The sequence below is a fragment of the Protobothrops mucrosquamatus genome, unplaced genomic scaffold, assembly GCF_001527695.2.
Source record: "Protobothrops mucrosquamatus isolate PMUCROS unplaced genomic scaffold, P.Mucros_1.0 scaffold_111, whole genome shotgun sequence".
NCBI classification, from domain to species: Eukaryota; Metazoa; Chordata; class Lepidosauria; order Squamata; family Viperidae; genus Protobothrops; species Protobothrops mucrosquamatus.
This window is the reverse complement of record NW_015386187.1, coordinates 162,813-183,361: the sequence shown is the minus strand read 5'-3', so window position 1 is coordinate 183,361 and position 20,549 is coordinate 162,813. Positions and strand designations below refer to the sequence as shown.

The 20,549-nt window shown below is 42.5% G+C and overlaps 1 protein-coding gene across 1 annotated transcript in view; it reads left to right on the top strand.

Annotated features, from left to right (window-relative positions):
* LOC107287657 (sodium-dependent noradrenaline transporter-like) overlaps positions 1 to 20,549 on the top strand; it is a 43,979-nt gene that overhangs the window by 11,404 nt on the left and 12,026 nt on the right. Inside the window, exons 4-9 of the mRNA XM_015816188.2 lie at positions 6,678 to 6,809; positions 7,482 to 7,713; positions 11,081 to 11,213; positions 11,952 to 12,086; positions 15,028 to 15,131; positions 17,501 to 17,625. Coding sequence (XP_015671674.2) covers positions 6,678 to 6,809; positions 7,482 to 7,713; positions 11,081 to 11,213; positions 11,952 to 12,086; positions 15,028 to 15,131; positions 17,501 to 17,625 — 861 coding nt within the window. The remainder of the gene's footprint in view (positions 1 to 6,677; positions 6,810 to 7,481; positions 7,714 to 11,080; positions 11,214 to 11,951; positions 12,087 to 15,027; positions 15,132 to 17,500; positions 17,626 to 20,549) is intronic.

Here is a 20,549-nt window from a genome sequence, read left to right as displayed (position 1 = left end):
CAAGCTGATGGGTTGTCTCATCCGGCTTTGCAACCAGACCTTTTAGGTGTCCCCAGCAAGTGGGGAGGCCATTCTCCAATCCAGGTTCTGCAGGAAAACCAGAGTTGGTTTGACTTTCAGGTTCTGCCTAGGATTTTCTGGGTTGGTCTTGCCATTCTACATACGGATACATCCCAAGTTAAAATAAGTTGAAGTAAAGGAGCAAATAGGAAGACACCAAAACAGAAGGAGGTAGAAGCTTGTCAAATCAGAGAGAGAGGGGAGGGAGGGAGGGAGGGAGAGAGAGAGCAAAAGATTGAGAGGGAGAAAGAGAGAGAGAGAGAGAGAGAGAGAGCGAGAGCTCAAAAGATTGAGAGAGAGGGGAAAAAACACAGCAAAAGGCAGACAGAGAGGGAGAGAAAGGAGAGACAGAGAAACAGAGAGACAGAGAGAGACAGAAATTGAGAGAGAGAGAAAAATTGAGAGAAAGAAAGAAAAACACAGCAAAAGTTTAAGAGAAAGAGAGAGAGACAGCAAAAGATTGAGAGGAAAAGAGAGAGAGAAAGGGAAAGAGAGATAAAGAAAGACAGAAAGAGAAAGAGAGCAAAAGATTGAGAGAAAGAAAAGACAGCAAAAGATTGAGAGAGAAAGAGAACAAAAGGTAGTTAGATAGATAGATAGATAGATAGATTCACTCAGATAGGTCCACCTTCTGATCACATTGACGCCAAGTCATGTGACCTCGCCTCCAAGATAGGTGAGATGAACAGTGATGCAGTTTTAAAGTTCTACTGAAATCATGCCAGCTGGAAGAGACACGTGGACTTTGGAACCTCTTTGTGGTCTCTTAAGGGGGTTCCAGAAATGGTCTGGAGATGGATGAGAGCTGCAGTCTCGCGATTGAAGACAAAGATGGGAAAGTCTTTGGAAAACCACAGGTAGAGATAGGGCCAAACTCTAGAGCAGGGGTTCCCAACCAGAAGTGCTTGAACCCCCTGGAGGTGCGAGACGATATTCCAGGGGGTGCGAAAAGTTGGGTTTTCAAAATTATAGTGTGTATGCATAATTCATTGCCATTATTTTGAACTTTTGTAAGGGGTGCGAGAATATATCAGAAGCATTCTAGGGGTGCGGGGTATAGAAAAGGCTGGGAGTCGCTGCCCTAGAAGATTGAACCTCCTGTTGACAGGCTCTCGTCCACAAGCTACCTGGAGGGACACCATCTGTAGGCCTTGTTGTGCACCTGCTCTCTGTTGGTGGACCAGAGAGTTTGGCAAACAGAGAAGATTAGGCAGGCTTTCTATTTTATGGTGCCTGGATGGCTTAGTTGCCTGATGATAACTGAACATAGGTAATAAGGAACATTGATCGCAAATGAAGCGGAACACAGATTTGAGAAATTGGTAGCTAGCGCTGAAAACTTTGCAAAATGTAGAGGCACGTTGACCAATTAACTGGGCAAACTTTGAAAGTAAACCTAAAAAAAATGCAGGTTTTGTGTGTGTGTGAGTGTGTGTGTGTGTGCCAAAAAAAGACATTTGTGTTCTCAAAAGTTTGATGGCAGCTTTAGAACTATAGAGCAGAGGTCCCCAACCTTTTGGGCACCAGGGACCGGTTCCGTGGAGAGAGGTTTTTCCTTGGACCAGAGAGTGCGTGGTTTTGTGTGCTGCCTGCATCCTGTGGATGGTCTTTGCTTATTTGTGCAGACCAGTTGCTGACATGCCGTGGCCCAGTACTGGTCCACGGACCAGGGGTTGGGGACCCCTGTTGTAGAGATCACCTGGTGTTAGCTGTTGATACAACCGGATTTGTTTCTGATGTTTTGCCAATTGCACAACATCTGGTGAATCTTCTATTATTTAATTGGGATCTAATGGATGGATATTGTTTGCTTTCACTGAACCTGACTCTCATTTAGTTGAGGTCTGCACTCACACACCCATACCCAGCCACAGATATGTATGTATGTATGTATGTATGTATGTATGTATGTATGTATGTATGTATGTGTGTGACTTTATGTGTGTGTGTATGTATGTGTCTTTGTGTGTGTGTGTATGTGTGTCATATATTTATGTGTATGTATGTGTGTCTTTATGTGTGTGTGTGTGTATCAGACCACAACTACAGAGTCAGGTTCAGTGAAAACCAATTATTCTTAATTAAGAAGTCATGTTCTGTTCAATGGGATCTATTTCTAGATATCTAGTTACACAAAGGGACAATCTTAGTAACTCTTTAACTCAGGAATTGTTTCCTTGAAGACGTCATTTACAGTATGCCTTGTCTACTGATGCTGATCTGGGATTGAAGTTTCTCACTTTAAATACAACACTGTTTCACAACAGTACATATATATGTGAAGAAGAAACAGGGAAGAACATCAGACTCCAATCAGTTTATTTACATTTATTTTATGAAACGGCTCCCCCCCCCCCCGATCTGGAATCCTTCAGGTGTGTTGGAATCACCACTGCCGGAGAATATCAAAGGACCTATTGCTCTCTGTGTGCACCATGTACCTAATAATGGGCAGTGGTGGGGTTCAGCCAGTTTGCACCAGTTTGGCAGAACCGGTAGCTAATTTTTTGTTGCCCAGGCTCAGCATGGACTTACGGAAGCGGCATCCACACAGAGAACCAGTTGTTCACATATTTGAATCCCACCACTGATAATGAACTGCTAGAATAACTTTGGGAGCCTATGTCTACCCACATACATCTTGTATATGTGTAGAGCTTCAGACCACAAGGTGGAGCACCGAATCTTTTCCAAAAATAAATATTTATGCACCCAGCGATCGAAAAAGTCCAAACTACTCAACAACATAGTTGCTCTGTTAAAAGAGATGCTTCAGCTACTAACAATGTTCTTTTACAACTCTGAGAAAAAGATGAAACATTGCTTAGAGGCAAAGTGTTCAGATTTCACCTTATCATTAAAAGCAGGTCCTCCATCACTTGTAAACCACTCACTGCTGGCTTATTTCGGATCTGGCTTAGTTCCTGTATAGAGATAACCACTGTGGTTTGTTTATGGTTTAGTGATATATATATGTACCTTATTCACATTCCTGTGATTAAAAAAAAATCATGGCTTAGTTCAAAGGTAAGAATTCATAATATTTCTTAAGAGCTGATTTCTAAGATTTGGCCAGAATGTTCAGCCATCGCTGAAGCCTATGAAATCTTGAAAGCTGCCTCTTCTCTCTTCACACACAAAAATACGAATTTAAGCTGGAGAAAGAACAAATGAATGTTTGTGTTCTCTTTTTTTTTTTGGGAGGTCCCCAAGTGCTCTTCCCAAATGTTGAGGTGTGGAGGAAAACTCTCTCTTTGTGCACAGTTTTGCTTTTTCAGGTTAGAGCTCACAAATGAATGCTTTGATGTCCAGTCACGTGGTTTGGAAAAACAAGAGGAGGAAGCGCTGGGCAAAACACATAAGGGAGATTGTAGGATCAAAGCAAAGCAGCTGGATGTAATTTGCATCTTTGCAAGACCTTTTTCTAATGCAGAGAGTGTAGGAGTGTGAATCAAGGAAGCGAAATAGGATATTAAATTATCGCACCTTAGACATACGAGATATAGAATCACAGGGCTGGAAGGGACCATGGATATTTTCTAGCCCAGGGCTTTTCAACCTTTTCACCCATTGTACCACTTTTAGGATATGGCAACATCTGAGTCCCACCAGTCACCTAGCAAGGTGTCAAAAACTTGATGACCCAAAAAAAAAAAAAAAGGAAAAAAGTGATAAAGTACAGGTAGTCCTCGACTTACAACAGTTCGCTTAGTGACTGTTCGAAGTTAAAATGGCGCTGAAAAAAGTGCCCCCCAAGCCACAGCCGAGCAAGACACCTGCCTGCCTGCCTGCCCGGCCGCGTTCTTCCTTCTGTCCGAGGTTTTCATTGTTCGAGCATTTCTGTTGAGGATTGGCTGTAGGGGTGGGGTGGGGGGGTGTTTGTTTTTTATTCCCCCCGTCTGCTGGATGGTTGCAGCAGGTTTTGGTCACTTCACATGAGCCTGGGACACTGTGACCGTCATAAATATGAATCAGTTGCCACGCATCTGAATGTAAATCACAAGACCCTGGAGATGCTGCAACATTCCAGCTGATTGGCGCTTCTTCTGGGCTCAGCAGAAGTGCCAGGATCAGCGCTGAGCTCCAGCTGGAGCCTGGCACTGATCCTGGCGCTTCCGCTGAGCCCTGACAGCCCTGCAGCTCCAGCCGTCTCTCGCTCAGGCTTGTGCGGTGCTGCCACCAGTTCAGCTCATTCCCCTCCCCCACTACCACTTTACCACTGTACCACAGGTGGTACCCGTACCACTGGTTGAAAAGCCCTGGACTAGTCCAATCCCCTATCCAAGGTAGGAGTTCTTATACCATCCTGGACAAATGGTTGGCCAGTCTGTTTTTGAAAACCTCCAGTGATGGAGCACCCACAACTTCTCCAAACAAGCTGTTCCACTGGCTAATTGTTCTCACTGTCAGAAATTTATCCTTAGTTGCAGACTGGATGTCCCTCTTTCAAGCTTCCACCCATTATTTCTCGTCCTGCCCTCGGATGCTTTAGAGAACAAATCAACTCCCTCTTCCCTGTGACAGCCCTTCAAGTATTGGAAGATGCTATCGGGTCTCCTCTAAGCCTAAACATACCTAGTTTCCTTAGCTGTTCATCGTACAATTCATCCTGTACACCCCTGATCATCTTTGTTGCTCTTCTCTGCACTCTTTCTAGGGCCTCAATATCGTTGTTTGTATTATGGTGACCAGAACTTCCTTTACTTGATACTTTCCAAACCTGGGAAACAAAAGTGGAATATCTTGGTGGCCACCCATCAAAAGACTAACCTGGTCTGACTCTGCTTAGTTTTGTGAGATCAACCAAGTCCAACTTATTGGGGCCTCTGAAGATATAGATGTGATTTAGTTGATTTTTTTAAAGCTTGGGTGGAAAAGTCTGCTGCTTTTGAATAAAAATCAGGAAAGAACTTTAAAAGACAGAAATTTTTCAATACATAAATAAGCCACAATGGCCATCAATACTTTCTTAGAGTTTTCATCTGGTTGTTCCTTTTTTTTTTTTTTTTGGCTTTTTTGACATCCTGCAGACTTCCTTCCTTCCTTCCTTCCTTCCTTCCTTCCTTCCTTCCTTCCTTCCTTCCTTCCTTTTTCCTTCCCAGATTTATTTTCTTTGAACTTGAACATCTCCCATTAGCTGTAGCTACACTTTGATATTTTAATTAGCTGTATCCGGATGGGGGAATGCATTTGGTTTCCCAGGGATGCTGCTGATAATTTCACTCAGTTCAGTGCTGGAGCTATCCCTCCAGTGCAGCTGTACAATTAAACACACACACACACACACAGAGAGAGAGAGAGAGAGAGAGAGAGAGAGGGAGAGAGAGAGAGATATTAGCAAAGTTCATATCCTATAACCTGCTTTTGAAATACTGCACATTTAATTGAATTTTGTCTGACTGCACAAAGCTTAGCAAACAGATCACTGAATACCGTAGTCAGAAAAGGACAACACTGAGTTTGTACTTGGGTTGAGGAAGAGAACTGGGAAACAAGGATAATCTGGGCTGAATCTGGAGTATCTTGGACTGGCTTGTAAGGTCTTGAGTTTCTGGTGCTGGAGCTTAAGAGGGTACCTGGGGAAAGTGGCAGGTTTTCCACTGACAGTCATATTCAATCCATCTGCAGGGAATGCCAACCTGGGACATGTGACCTACAGCCACAAAAGATCCTTCATTCTCCCACCCTGAAGTTAGTATTTCCTGTGGCTCTAGTATCTTTGGAGTAGAGCGTTTTGCCTGTCTCCATTGATAGGCTGGTGGGAATGACAATTAATGGGCAATAAGACCTATCTGAAGAATCACAGTGGTTCTGGCTGAGTTTGCTACTTAGACTGATTTTTTCTTTCTTTCTTTCTTTCTTTCTTTCTTTCTTTCTTTCTTTCTTTCTTTCTTTCTTTCTTTCTTTCTTTCTTCTTTCTTTCTTTCTTTCTTTCTTTCTTCTTCTTCTTCTTCTCCTCCTCCTCCTCCTCTCCTCCTCTTCCTCCTTCTCCTCCTCCTTCTCTTCTAAAAAAAAAGGTGCCGGAACTCCGTTCTGGGCGTTCTATGAGGAAAAAAAGCAATCCATCCATCCATCTAGTAATTATCATCTCATTCTCTCTAATTTACCAATTCTATATCCCATCTCTCCTCCTCCTCCTCCTCCTCCTCCTCCTCCTCCTTCTTCTTCTTCTTCTTCTTCTTCTTCTTCTTCTTTCTTCTTCTCCTTCTTCCTCCTCCTCCTCCTCCTCCTGCTGCTGCTGCTGCTGCTGCTCCTCCTCCTCCTCCTCCTCCTCCTCCTCCTCCTGGAGGAACAGCAGAACACTGTGAAAGAAGACCACCAAAGTCTGTCTTTTTTTGGGGGGGGGGAGGATTGATGAAGAGGTCAGGTCTAGAAAAAAACAACCCAATGATGCTCTAAATTCTCTTCCTTTCTCTGTTTCTGCAACAGCTGCTTCTTTGTGATCTAAGACAAGTTTAAGAACAACCCAGACAAAGAAAATCCAACCAAATTCTTTAATGCAATCCTCCTCTGAAAAGAGAGAGAGAGAGAGAGAGAGAGAGAGAGAGAGAGAGAGCTTAATGTGTAAGAATGCAAGCCAGCGGTCCTTTCATCTATATGCATTTTTGTCTTTCCAGGTGCCTTCCTCATCCCTTACAGCCTTTTCCTCATCATCGCAGGAATGCCTTTGTTTTATATGGAACTTGCTTTAGGCCAATATAATAGAGAAGGGGCTGCTACTGTATGGAAAATCTGCCCATTGTTTAAAGGTAAATCCAAAGTCTTCAGCCTACCTGGTATACTGAGGACGTTTCACCTATCAGTCCATGATTGGGTTCAGGGAGATCTGAGCATTTATTTATGTACCAATAGCAGAGAATCTTGGTAGCTCAGGGTTGAACTGAGGGGTCCTTGGTGCTCTCTGAGTTTGGTGGTTTTCTTGCAAACGTTTCATGACCCAACTAGAGAACATCATCAGTGCTAGGAGGGAAGGGGTTTGTGGAGGAGGAGGAGGAGGAGGAGGAGGAGGAGGAGGAGGAAAGGACTGTGGGGTCCTTAGTGCTGTCTGAGCTTGGTGGTTTTTTGCAAATATTTCACGACCCAGCTAGGTAACATCATCAGTGCTAGAAGGGAGTGGGCTTTGCAGGGAGGAGGAGGAGGAGGAGGAGGAGGAGGAGGAGGAGGAAAGGACTGTGGGGTCCTCGGTGCTGTCTGAGCTTGTTGGTTTCCTTGCAAACGTTTCACAACCCAACTAGGGAACATCATCAGTGTTAGAAGGGAAGCTATCCTGTTCCTTACACCCAGCCACCATGCCTTTGTGTCAGATTTGTGCCTGGTGCCAGAGAGCAACGACATTTCTTTCTAATCTTCATGAAGGAGACGATCCCAAGGAAGTTCAGTGCCCGACTTCATGCACAATCTCTTTTTCTCTTTGTCTTCAGGTGTGGGCTACGCTGTGATCCTCATAGCCCTCTATGTTGGTTTCTACTACAACGTTATTATTGCCTGGTCTCTCTATTACCTGTTTGCCTCCTTCTCGACGGGGGAGCTTCCTTGGAACCATTGTAATAATCACTGGAACACCCCCAACTGCACAGACCCTAAAGTCAATAACTCTGTGTTTTTCAACATTAGCGCCAAGCTCAAGAATACTCCGGCGGCTGAATTCTACGAGTAAGTCTGTGGCTTCCAAGGGATTGCGTCTCCTGTAATGCCTGGATCTATTTCAGCACACACACACACACACACACATACACACAAACACAAACACACACACACACACACATACATATATATATATCATTCATCTGTTTTTAGTGTCATTTGTAATATATATAGGTGTGTGTGTCTTTTTGCTTTCTTTTTGGTTGATACACCTTGATATTTTGACTACTCTACTGCAGTTCTACTGTTATAATCACTTTTGCCTTGCAGCCCCCCAAACTAGGGGCGTTAAGCAGACTCAAGTCGCTACTGCGATACATTACAAGTTCAAATTTCTTTTCTTGTTGACAAAGAGTTAAAGAGTTAAATGGGAGACTAGGATGGCCATTTCGAGTTCATTTGGTCTCATCAGCTAGCCATACCCTTTATGGGATTTGAACCTGGGCAGCCTGCATACTAGGCAGTTGTATTAACCTCCAGGCCACCAGTTCTCCTCCCCTCTTTTGTCAGCCGAGCCAAGGGAATATATAGAAAGTTTTTTGGATGTACAGATAGTTCTCAACTTACAACAGTTCATTTAGTGACCGTTCCAGGTTACAACAGCACTGAAAAAAGGGACTTATGACCGTTTTTCACACTTACGACCCTTGCAGCCTCCCCTGTGGTCACGTGATCAAAATTCAGATGCTTGGCAACTGACATGTACTTAAGACGGTTGCAGCGTCCCGGGGTCACGTGATCCCCTTTTGCGATCTGACCAGCAAAATCAACGGGGAAGCCAGATTCACTTAACAACTGTGTTACGAACTGTGTTCACTTAACAACTGTGGCAAGAGAGGTTGTAAAATGGGGCAAAGTTCATTTAACAACTGTCTTGCTTAGCAACAGAAATTTGGAGGTCGGTTGTGGTTGTAAGTCAAAGACCACCTGTATATTGGCAGAAGTTGCGTTTTCTAGAAGGAAGATAATAATAATAAAGTTGGAAGGGACCTTGGAGGTCTTCTAGTCCACCCACCCCCCGCTCAGGCAGGAAACCCTGAAAAGATGTTCATTCTTTTCTGGACAATGACTATAAGATCCCTGGTAGCTAGCTGGGGAATTCTGGGAGTTTAAATCCACACTTCAAGATTGAGAAATGTTGCCATAAGTTTATCTCTTTAATTGCAGAAATAGTGTGGGAGAGAGTTGTGGACCTCTTCTATCTAATCCTTGTAACTTCCCACCCTTCCATTAAATCCCCAAGGGGAGGCATCACAATGAAATGTTCCCAGGTGGATTTTGAAAGTCAGTGTTGTGTAACACAAAGCAACGCCCAAAGTAACATCTCTCATTACCTCTAGCTATAAAGTCAGTCTGGATACCCCGTAAGAAAGGGCAACTCAACAAGCTAGCAACTCTTTCACGGGGGGTGGGGGAGAGAAAACTGTCTGAGAAACTTCAAAACAAATGTATTTATATCTACCGATGCATTTATGTCTTTCTTGGGTCTTACGTCATTTCTGGCTTGTTTGCTTTATCCAGTTTAGCTTTTTGCTTATTTTTTTCTTTATGACAATGCCTTGTTTGTTTGCCATGCTTTGCGGATCCCTTTCTGAAATCGAAATTTAGAAGAAAGAGCATTGAGAGTGGAAGAGAGATTGCAAAGAGAGAGAGAGAGAGAGAGAGAGAGAGGGAGAGCTGTCCAAAAATAACAGAATGAGAAGAAATAACATATCAGGGAATAAAAATGAAGGCACCTATACAGTTTGTCTTTCAAACGTACCCACCTAGTGGTGCTCCATAGTTTGCCACATGCCTTCTCGGAGGGATCCAGAAGGATGAAGATGCTCCTTGGGAATATTTTGACCTCAAGGTCTGACCTTGCTAAGTGGATGCCTGGGATCTGTAGACCTCTGTCCTTCTCTGAGTGTCTAGGTTTATTATTTCTGGCTCCATCCTAAAGACCATGATAGGAAAAACAAAGGCGGTCCAACCCACGAAGGCACGTCATGTTCTTTTAAATTCTGCTTCCTGTTTAGGCTTCACTTCCTAAAGAGTAGGCTTTCAATATTGGGCACAAAGAAAAAGAGAACCCACCATGGGGAGACAATAAGAGACCGGCCCTTCTACCTCCAATAACAAAGTCTTGTTTGTCAAGGCCTCTAACATCATTCTGATGCATTCTTGAAAGAACCCTGTTACATCTCTAGACATGCTGGAGGATTTTGTCTACCCTTAAGAGATCCTCTTAAGCAATGCCACACCACCAAGATTATTGGGGGGCAAGAGGTCCCCTGCTCAAGATCCCTGTGTAGGACTGGAGTCACAGTGCACTGGCCAGGAATAGCATCTTCTCAATGGCAAATTCCTATGGAGGTCCTCAATCATTCCAGGTCATGGTTATCCCAAACGCACCTTTCCAAAAGACAAGTGGACTTTCTTGGGGTTTCCCCCCCCCCTTGAAAATGTTTTGCTTCCTATCCAAGATTCTTCTTCAGTGAGGAAGAAAAACTGAACAAACTTCTTGAATGAGAAGCGAAATGTTTTCAAGGGGAAAAAAAAACAATCAAAAAAATATGGTTTTCCCCCCCCCTTGAAAATGTTTTGCTTCTCCTCCAAGAAGCTTCTCCTTCAGTGAAGAACTGAAGAAGAAGCTTCTTGGATGGGAAGCAAAATGTTTTCAAGGAAAAAAAACCAGTGGTGGGGTTCAAATAGGCGAACAACCGGTTCTCTGCATCAATGCCGCTTCCGGAAGTCCATTCTGGGCCTGGGCAAGAAAAAATGAGCTACCAGTTCTGCCGAAGTGGTGCGAAGCGGCTGAATCCCACCACCGAAAAAAACCAAAGAAAGTCCAGTTGCCTTTTGGAAAAGCACCTTTGAGATTTCTCAATGGCAGTTTCCCACATAGGTCACGCTTACCTTCCTTAAGATAATCCCTGTGGTAGAAGTTTTGGCTTCTGTTGCCTTAAAAGTTCTGCATTAAGCAAATCTCCTGGGTGTATTCTAGTGCTTCAGAACTTTACAAATTGTACCGGTATAGACATTTAGTGGGGAAAAAACCCACAGTTCATTGGATTTAACACCCACGGTGATCTTGGTGGCATCTAAATCAATGTGTCGACCATCCTAAGCTCCTTGGAGAGTGAATTATTTCTGGGGAAATTTCCTCCTCTTTGGAAACTTTGGGACTGGTGCCCAAATCAACAGGAAGACATATCACGTCCTGCTCTTTTATTTTCTGTTTCTCTCAAAAAGGGAAGCCCTGATTCTGGAAATGATTTTGCTCATCCCAGTTAAAGTAGGTGGTGCCTCCGCAGGAGAATAGGGACAGGCAACCACATTCCCCGTCATATTAGATGATCTAATTCTTCCTCTTCTTCTGCCCTTCTTTGGCTAGGCGGAGAGTTCTGCAAATTAGCCGTGGGATTCATGAAATCGGCCAGCCACGGTGGCAGTTGGTGCTGTGCCTCTTGGTGGTAGTCATAATCCTGTTTTTTAGCTTGTGGAAAGGTGTGAAGACCTCTGGAAAGGTAGGACCATGTTTTTTTTAAAATTTAAAACTTTAATGTACTCTTTTGATTCCATTTGGATAGCTAGAGTGGCATGGAATGATCATAACGCAGTGATACCAGTGATAGATATTTTCCTAATAAATTAGGATTATCAGATCAAGGCTGCCAAAGTCCAGATGAACACGCAACGGTGGTAGCCCCAAAGTTGCTTTTCCCAAAAGGCAACTGGGCTTTCTTGGTTTTTATCTTCGAAAACATTTCGCTTCTCATCCAAGAAGCTTCTTTAGTGTTAGCTGTTCTTCAGTTAGAGTTGAAGAAGGATCTTGGAGGAGAAGCAAGATGTTTTCAAAGAAAAAAACCAAGAAAGTCCAGTTGCCTTTTGGGAAAAGTACTTTTTGGACAATCATAACCCAGATGGTTGAGAATCTCCACAGACATCAATAGTGGTAGGCCGTTCTTAACAGGTATGAAGTGAAGATCGGGACTTTGGTATCCCAGATATGGTAACTCTATACCAGATACTATTCAAGGGGTGTGAATGATGTGTTATGTTGGATGTAATGCAGAATAAATTATGGAAGATATTTTGTTTGGGAAGCCATGGAGACTCCCATATCAACCATATTAGACAAGGTAAAACAAATAATCTGGTTCAAGAGATAACAGCTTTCTGTGTTCCTAATAGAGACTTGCATTTTTAATCAACATTTACTGTTGACAGATGGATCCTTTTGTTTTAATGTGTTGATCTTACAGGTTGTATGGATAACTGCTACGTTGCCTTACGTTGTGCTGTCTGTGCTGCTAATCCATGGTTTAACTTTGCCGGGTGCTTATGAGGGAATCAAGGCTTATCTCAACATTGATTTTGGACGATTGAGAGAAGCTCAAGTAAGTGTTCTACTCTCCAACTTTCTGCTCTCTCAGTTGTTAAATTCCCATTCCAGAGATGATTGTAGTTACGATTCTCATGAAGAGAACAAATGTTCAAAGGAAATCTCCTTTAGTCTCCTCATGAGATTCGTAACTGCAATCACTGACTTATTCTAATCAAATAAAATATCGAAAATCCAGCTTGTTTAAAGATTTCTTATTTATGTTTCTTTGTTTCACTTCCCAGCAAAGTATGTCAGAAATAACTAGGACAGTGTGCATTAAAATATGAACCTCTCCGATTCTAGTTTGGATAATAATTTCTCAGGCAACCTTATTGTCTAGTCTAATGAAGAGAAAGATTAAGGGTAAAATGAAAAAGACTTCCAGGACTTGAGGAACTACCACAAAGAAGAAGCGGTCAACCTATTCTCCAAAGCACCTGAGGGGATGATAAGAAGTAATGAGTGGAAGCTTATCAAAAAGAGAGTCAACCTAGAACTAAGGAGAAATTTCCTGACAGTAGGAACAATTAATTGATGGAATGATTTGTCTCAAGAAGTTTTGTGTGCTCCATCACTGGAGGTTACCAAGAAGAAACTGGACAGCCACTTGTCTGGAATGGTATGGGGTCTCCTGCTTGAGTAGGAGGTTGAACTAGAAGACCTCTAACCCTATTATTCTATGTTCTATGTCCCCAGTTGCTTGAAGTTATTCAATGATGACCCCATAACATCTTGAATGGACAGGAGCCTATTCAATGGTTAGAGCAAAGGGGTGAAATGATGAAACACACTTCACAATATTGCAATGGAAATCCTAGTCTTTAGGTTCTTGTGTGCAATGTTGTAACCCAAGTATGAAAGAGGGAGCTCGCCTTGTGACATCACATCCCACTTCTTGTTGTGTGGTTAGGAATGGACATTGTATGCTTGAAGGTATCTGAACTAAATAATTGACAATGGATTCTGTGGAAGGGGGTTATATTTTCACTGAATCTCCAGCAGGAAATGAACATTAGTGGAGCAGAAGTCTGATGTTTGACACTGAATGTCTTCTTCAGAAGAAGGAAGAGCCGTTGCTTCTCAAATCAGGAAGTGGCTTTGTGCCATTGTTCTCCAGAAGGAGCTTCCTGCAAACATCTGGGTGTCTATGGATGATCTCCAATTGTTTTCTTTTCCCTTGGCTGTAAATATATAATTTATTATGTGCAAGCAAGCATCACACACCAGCCCTGTGCCAGAGCAATATTTGTAGCAAGGCGACACTGGAGCTAAGAGGAGAGACCGACTGGCTGGCTGGCACTTCTTGTAAAAATATTTAGTTAACTAGAAATAGTTTGGGATAGTCACCCTGGGGAGGACGACTCACTGGTGAAGTCAATAAATAGCATTTGCACAGAGTAAAGAGTTGAGGAGGGGAACATTCTGGTGTACATGATCAGCAGAGAAGATTTCTTCATGGGGTTAATGTAAAGGTTCAGACTGCAGAGGATAAAGATGAAACAATAATGTGATATTTTTCCCACTGAGAATGGATGAACAGTGATGTATTGGTGATAGAAGAATTAGACTTTCTCCAGACGAAGGGATAAATCCAAGGTTTAGAATAGAATAGAGCTGGAAGGGACCTTGGAGGTCTTCTAGTCCAGCCCCCTGCTCAAGCAGGAGGACCTATACCATTTCCGACAAATGAATGTCTAATCTCTTCTTAAAGATCTCCAGTGACGGAGCGCCCATGATTTCTGGAGGCAGGCTGTTCCACTGGTTAATTGTCCTCACTGTCAGGAAGTTTCTCCTTAATTCCAGGTTGCTTCTCTCTTTGATCAGTTTCCAACCATTGTTTCTCATCCTTCCCTCTGGTGCTTTGGTGAATAATGTGACCTCTCAAATACCAGAATACTGCTATCATGTCTCCCCTATTTCTTCTTTTCTTTAGACTAGCCAAACCCAATTCCCGCAGCCGTTCTTCGTATGTTTTAGTCTCCAGGCCTTTGATCATCTTAGTTGTTCTTCTCTGAACTTTTTCCAAACTCTCAACATCTTTTTTTTGTGATATGGTGACCAAAATTGACTGCAGTATTCCAGGTGTGGTCTCACTAGGGTTTTATAAAGTGGTACTAATACCTCACGTGATCTTGATTCTATGCCTCTGTTTATGCAACCCAGGATTGTATTAGCTTTTTTGGCTGCTGCTGCAGACGGCTGGCTCATGGTCAAGTGATTGTCCACTAGGACTCCAAGGTCCCCCTCACAGTTGCTGTTTTTGAGCCAGTTTTCACCCAATCTTTTGTGAATGTTCATGTTCATGTTCATGTTTGTTGAGGTTATTTATGCCTTTGACAGACTTGTGGCCTGTCCTGCTTCAAGAGCTTCAGGCACGTTCCGTGGAGGTCTCCTAGCTGAGCTGGGAGAAAATGGCCAAAAGTCATTCATTCATTCTTCGCCGTAGTGTCTGAGATTTCTGAACCAGGCAGTCCTCAACTTACGATCCCAGCTGGGAGCAGAATAAGCAAGGATAAGCAAGGTGGTGATTAAATGATTCACGCCTGATTTTCTGACCTTTTTTTTGGCCACAGTTCTTAAGCAATTACTGTGGTTGTTAAGTGAATCACACAGAAGCCATTAAGCTTCTCCCTCCCCCCCATTGACTTTGCTTGTTGGAAGTTGGCAGGGAAGGTTGCAGATCACATGACCCTGGGATACCGCAGACATCATAAATATATGCCGGTTGCCAAACATCTGAATTTTGATCACATGACCGTGGGAATGCTACGATAGTCGTAATCATGAGGACCAGTCACACATCCCTTTTTTCCAGTGCCATTGTAACCTCAAACAGTTGCTAAACAAATGGTTGTAAGTCCAGGACAAACCTGTATTCTTGTCCATTCTTCTCGCCTCTTAACCCAACAACAAACAAGCGCCTTAAAAATACGTTCACAATTCTCTTTATCTAGGTATGGATTGATGCTGCTACCCAGATATTTTACTCCTTAGGAGCTGGATTTGGTGTCTTAATTGCCTTTGCAAGCTACAATGAATTCCACAACAATTGTTACAGGTAAGTTGTTGTGCTGGTTTAACTTTGGGCGGGTCTTTAATCTTTCTATTGTTTTTTTTTAATTTAAAAAAAGCTATTTTCATACAAGGAGACATCACCTAAAAAATACGAGTGCACCAAAAAGGAAACCAGGCTGCCAAAGAACACAGTAGCTGGACACCATCAAAGCTGACACCAGCCAGGGCGTAGAACAACTCAAAGAAGGAGTGCAAGATTGGAAGAAGTGGAGAGGCCTGACCCATAGAATCACCAATGGACTTGAGGGAATGGATAGAATAGAATGGAGCTGGAAGGGACCTTGGAGGTCTTCTAGTCCAGCCCCCTACTCGAGCAGGAGAACCTACACCATCTCAGACAAGTCTAGCTTCTTCTTAAAAACCTCCAGTGATGGAGACATCCACGATTTCTGATGGCTAGCTGTTCTACTGGTTAATTGTCCTCACTGTCAGGAAGTTTCTCCTTAATTCCAGGTTGCTTCTCTCCTTGATCAATTTCCAACCATTGTTTCTCGTCCTTCCCTCTGGGGCTTTGGTGAATAATGTGATCCCCTCTTCTTTGTGGCAGCCCCTCAGATACTGGAATATTTGATGGATAATATCGTCATTCTCACTCACCATTTCTGATCTAAAGAAGCCTCATGGGGGGACCTTTCTCACAATGCCATGCCTTGGGATTTCATGGAAGTAAAAGAAGATGGGAAGACTGTAGACTACTTGAGGATGGAAAGGATACTAAACCACGGATGGAAACTAATCAAGGAGAGAACCCAACCTAGAACTAAGGAAAATGTTCCTGACAGTGAGAACAATTAATCAGTGGAATGACTTGCCTCCAGACGTTGCGGGGGCTCCAACACTGGAGGTTTTTAAGAAGAGACTGGACAGCCATTTGTCTGGAATGGTGTAGGGTCTCCTGCTTCAGCAGGGGGCTGGACTAGAAGACCTCCAATCCTATTATCCTGTGTTCTATGTCTTCAGTTATTAAATGATGACCCATAACATCTTGAATGGAGATGCTCTAACCATTGAATGGCTATTCAATGGTTAGAGCAAAGGGGTGAAATGATGAAAGACTCTGTTATACTGTTATATGTTATCTGGTTGATTAGATACATTTCCCTTCACACACCTCATAACTATGAGATTTGAAGAACACTGCTCCACCAAAACGTCAAGCCCCAAAGATTTCCCTAAGGAGAGGGATCATAAGCCATTTATTTTCCATCACATTAAAAAAAATGGGGGGAAAAGCTAGATATTGGTGGTGGGTGGGCATGAAAGCCACCTATTCATTCAAACTTGGGTTTATGAAACCAGAAACCAGCTCCTGCACCTGTTATGCAGAACCGAATCCATGTTTTTATTTTAGCATCCTGATCGCTTGCTTTCCATTAGAATTTGGTTGGGTCTCTTTAGATGTGTATCATGCAATAGTCGTGACACCCCTAATCACACACGCTTATCCAAATGACAGCCATCTGCCTTTGGAATTAGATTGCCATTAATTGTAGCCAATCACTAGGATGCACGCCGGTGGGGGGGGGGGAGGGAAAGGAGAGAGAAACGAAACATTTCCGGCATAATTGCTTTTATCCTGTAATCGGAGCAAATTTACCATGCAACATTTGAAAACACACCCACAAAATGAAAAGGCAACCTCACCCGAGATCTAAATGAAAGGAAGGATGACCTTCCCTTATGGCAGTTTAATTGTGTTAACTTGTTTGGTGATCATTCGGTGTGTCTTCTGGCATTTTGCTAGTGTTTCTCTTTCCTTGCCAAACAGAGTAATTTGCTCTCTTTCTGAAATATTTATTTCTCTTTAACCCTGGAAAACAATGTTTGCTTCCGAGATAAGGGCAAAGATTTGGACTTTAGTTGTTTAATCAGTTCCGTTCCAAATTGATGGTGAGTCTAGTTAATCCAAGATACTTTTTTTTAATGGATCTGGGTTTTGAATTTGGATTCATAAATAATCTGAAATCAAAGTAAATGGAGTGAAACAAAATAAAAATAAAATAAAATAAAAACAAAAACAATATTTTATCTCAGATCTTACTTGTTCCTCGCTTCACTCACGATTCTTGCTTTTTCTTTAGCCCGGTGTTTTGAATATTGCTTGGCAAACTAATCCAGAATTAAAATCCTATTCATATATGATGTTGTAAAGATCAGGTTGGTCCCTAAAATGCTAGGTAAATGTGAGGAGGAAAAAGGGAGAAATGTGTAGCAGATTCATCTATTTCAGTTTTGCTTCTGGGTCTACCAAAATGTCACTGAATCCAGCTTTTTTTCTTTAAAAATATTGAAAATGCCTTTTCTTTATTGTCCTCTTCTCCTCTCCCCCTTCTCAATTTTTGGTTCTCCTAGGGATGCACTGATGACTAGTACAATCAACTGTGTCACCAGCTTTATCTCTGGTTTTGCCATTTTTTCTATCTTGGGCTACATGGCTCATATATACAAAGTCAGCATTAAAGATGTGGCTACAGAAGGTAAGATGGTTTCTTCCACGCAACCCCATCTGTCCAGCGAATGGTTTCCCATAAAATGTCCTGCATTATCCATGGCTCGTCTATTCTTCTCTTTGTGATATAAGAAGAGTGCCTAGTTAAACAAACTAGACGTGTCCGAAAATGTTAAAGAGATACTTGTCCTCTGAATTAAATTTCTGAGAATCTTGCCTGTAGGTCTTAGTCTAGGTTTTCTTTTTTCTTTTAAAAAAAGAAGCAAAAGAAAAAAAAATCCCACTCTAAACTGGATTTAGAGAGAGATTTCAGGGTAGTGGCGGTTTTGGAAGGGTGGAGCATAGTGCCACCTATGGACCAGTCACAAGTATTACAACAAAGGATATTATGCGTTATTCAGTCAGATCAAGGCAAGGAGAAAGGACGGTGTGGAATCAATTTACATTGATTAAAGTGTATTATAGACCTTAAACATGCATATTNCCAATTTAAAATGTCCCTAGGCCAGTCCTGCCTGCTGAAACAACCATGTCTTGAGGGCGCGGCGGAAGGAGGGGAGATCCGGAATCAACCGGATCTCTGGGGGCAGCTCGTTCCAGAGGGTGGGGGCTCCAACAGAGAAGGCTCTCCCCCTGGGGGTCGCCAACCGGCACTGTCTGGTTGACGGCACCCTGAGGAGACCTGCTCTGTGGGAGCGTATCGGCCGGTGAGAGGTGATCTGTGGCAGAAGGCGGTCTCGGAGGTAGCCAGGTCCGATGCCATGGAGCGCTTTGAAGATGATAGTCAACACCTTGAAGCGCACCCGGAAGGCCACAGGCAGCCAGTGCAGCTCGCGCAGCAGCGGCGTTACATGGGAGCGACGAGTCACTCCCATCACCGCCCGCGCGGCCGCATTCTGGACTAGCTGGAGCCTCCGAGTGCTCCTCAAGGGGAGCCCCATGTAGAGAGCGTTACAGTAGTCCAAGTGTTCTATGTCTTCAGTTATTAAATGATGACCCATAACATCTTGAATGGAGATGCTCTAACCATTGAATGGCTATTCAATGGTTAGAGCAAAGGGGTGAAATGATGAAAGACTCTGTTATACTGTTATATGTTATCTGGTTGATTAGATACATTTCCCTTCACACACCTCATAACTATGAGATTTGAAGAACACTGCTCCACCAAAACGTCAAGCCCCAAAGATTTCCCTAAGGAGAGGGATCATAAGCCATTTATTTTCCATCACATTAAAAAAAATGGGGGAAAAAGCTAGATATTGGTGGTGGGTGGGCATGAAAGCCACCTATTCATTCAAACTTGGGTTTATGAAACCAGAAACCAGCTCCTGCACCTGTTATGCAGAACTGAATCCATGTTTTTATTTTAGCATCCTGATCGTTTGCTTTCCATTAGAATTTGGTTGGGTCTCTTTAGATGTGTATCATGCAATAGTCGTGACACCTCTAATCACACACACTTATCCAAATGACAGCCATCTGCCTTTGGAATTAGATTGCCATTAATTGTAGCCAATCACTAGGATGCACGCCGGTGGGGGGGGGGGGGAAAGGAGAGAGAAACGAAACATTTCCGGCATAATTGCTTTTATCCTGTAATCGGAGCAAATTTACCATGCAACATTTGAAAACACACCCACAAAATGAAAAGGCAACCTCACCCGAGATCTAAATGAAAGGAAGAATGACCTTCCCTTAAGGCAGTTTTCCCAATTGTGTTAACTTGTTTGGTGATCATTCGGTGTGTCTTCTGGCATTTTGCTAGTGTTTCTCTTTCCTTGCCAAACAGAGTAATTTGCTCTCTTTCTAAAATATTTATTTCTCTTTAACCCTCGAAAACAATGTTTGCTTCCGAGACAAGGGCAAAGATTTGGTTTTTAGTTGTTTAATCAGTTCCGTTCCAAATTGATGGTGAGCCTAGTTAATCCAAGATACTTTTTTTTAATGGATCTGGTTTTTGAATTCGGATTCAAAGATAATCTGAAATCAAAGTAAATGGAATGAAACAAAATAAAATAAATTAAAACAAAAACAATATTTTATCCCAGATCTTACTTGTTCCTTGCTTCACTCACAATTCTTGCTTTTTCTTTAGCCTGGTGTTTTGAATATTGCTTGGCAAACTAATCCAGAATTAAAATCCTATTCATATATGATGTTGTAAAGATCAGGTTGGTCCCTAAAATGCTAGATAAATGTGAGGAGGAAAAAGGGAGAGAAATGTGTAGCAGATTCATCTATTTCAGTTTTGCTTCTGGGTCTACCAAAATGTCACTGAATCCAGCTTTTTTTCTTTAAAAATATTGAAAATGCCTTTTCTTTATTGTCCTCTTCTCCTCTCCCCCTTCTCAATTTTTGGTTCTCCTAGGGATGCACTGATGACTAGTACAATCAACTGTGTCACCAGCTTTATCTCTGGTTTTGCCATTTTTTCTATCTTGGGCTACATGGCTCATATATACAAAGTCAGCATTAAAGATGTGGCTACAGAAGGTAAGAAGGTTTCTTCCATATAACCCCATCTGTCCAGTGAATGGTTTCCCATAAAATATCCTGCATTATCCATGGCTCGTCTATTCTTCTCTTTGTGATATAAGAAGAGTGCCTAGTTAAACAAACTAGACGTGTCCGAAAATGTTAAAGAGATACTTGTCCTCTGAATTAAATTTCTGAGAATCTTGCCTGTAGGTCTTAGTCTATGTTTTCTTTTTTCTTTTAAAAAAAGAAGCAAAAGAAAAAAAAAATCCCATTCTAAACTGGATTTAGAGAGAGATTTCAGGGTAGTGGCGGTTTTGGAAGGGTGGAGCATAGTGCCACCTATGGACCAGTCACAAGTATTACAACAAAGGATATTATGCGTTATTCAGTCAGATCAAGGCAAGGAGAAAGGACGGTGTGGAATCAATTTACATTGATTAAAGTGTATTATAGACCTTAAACATGCATATT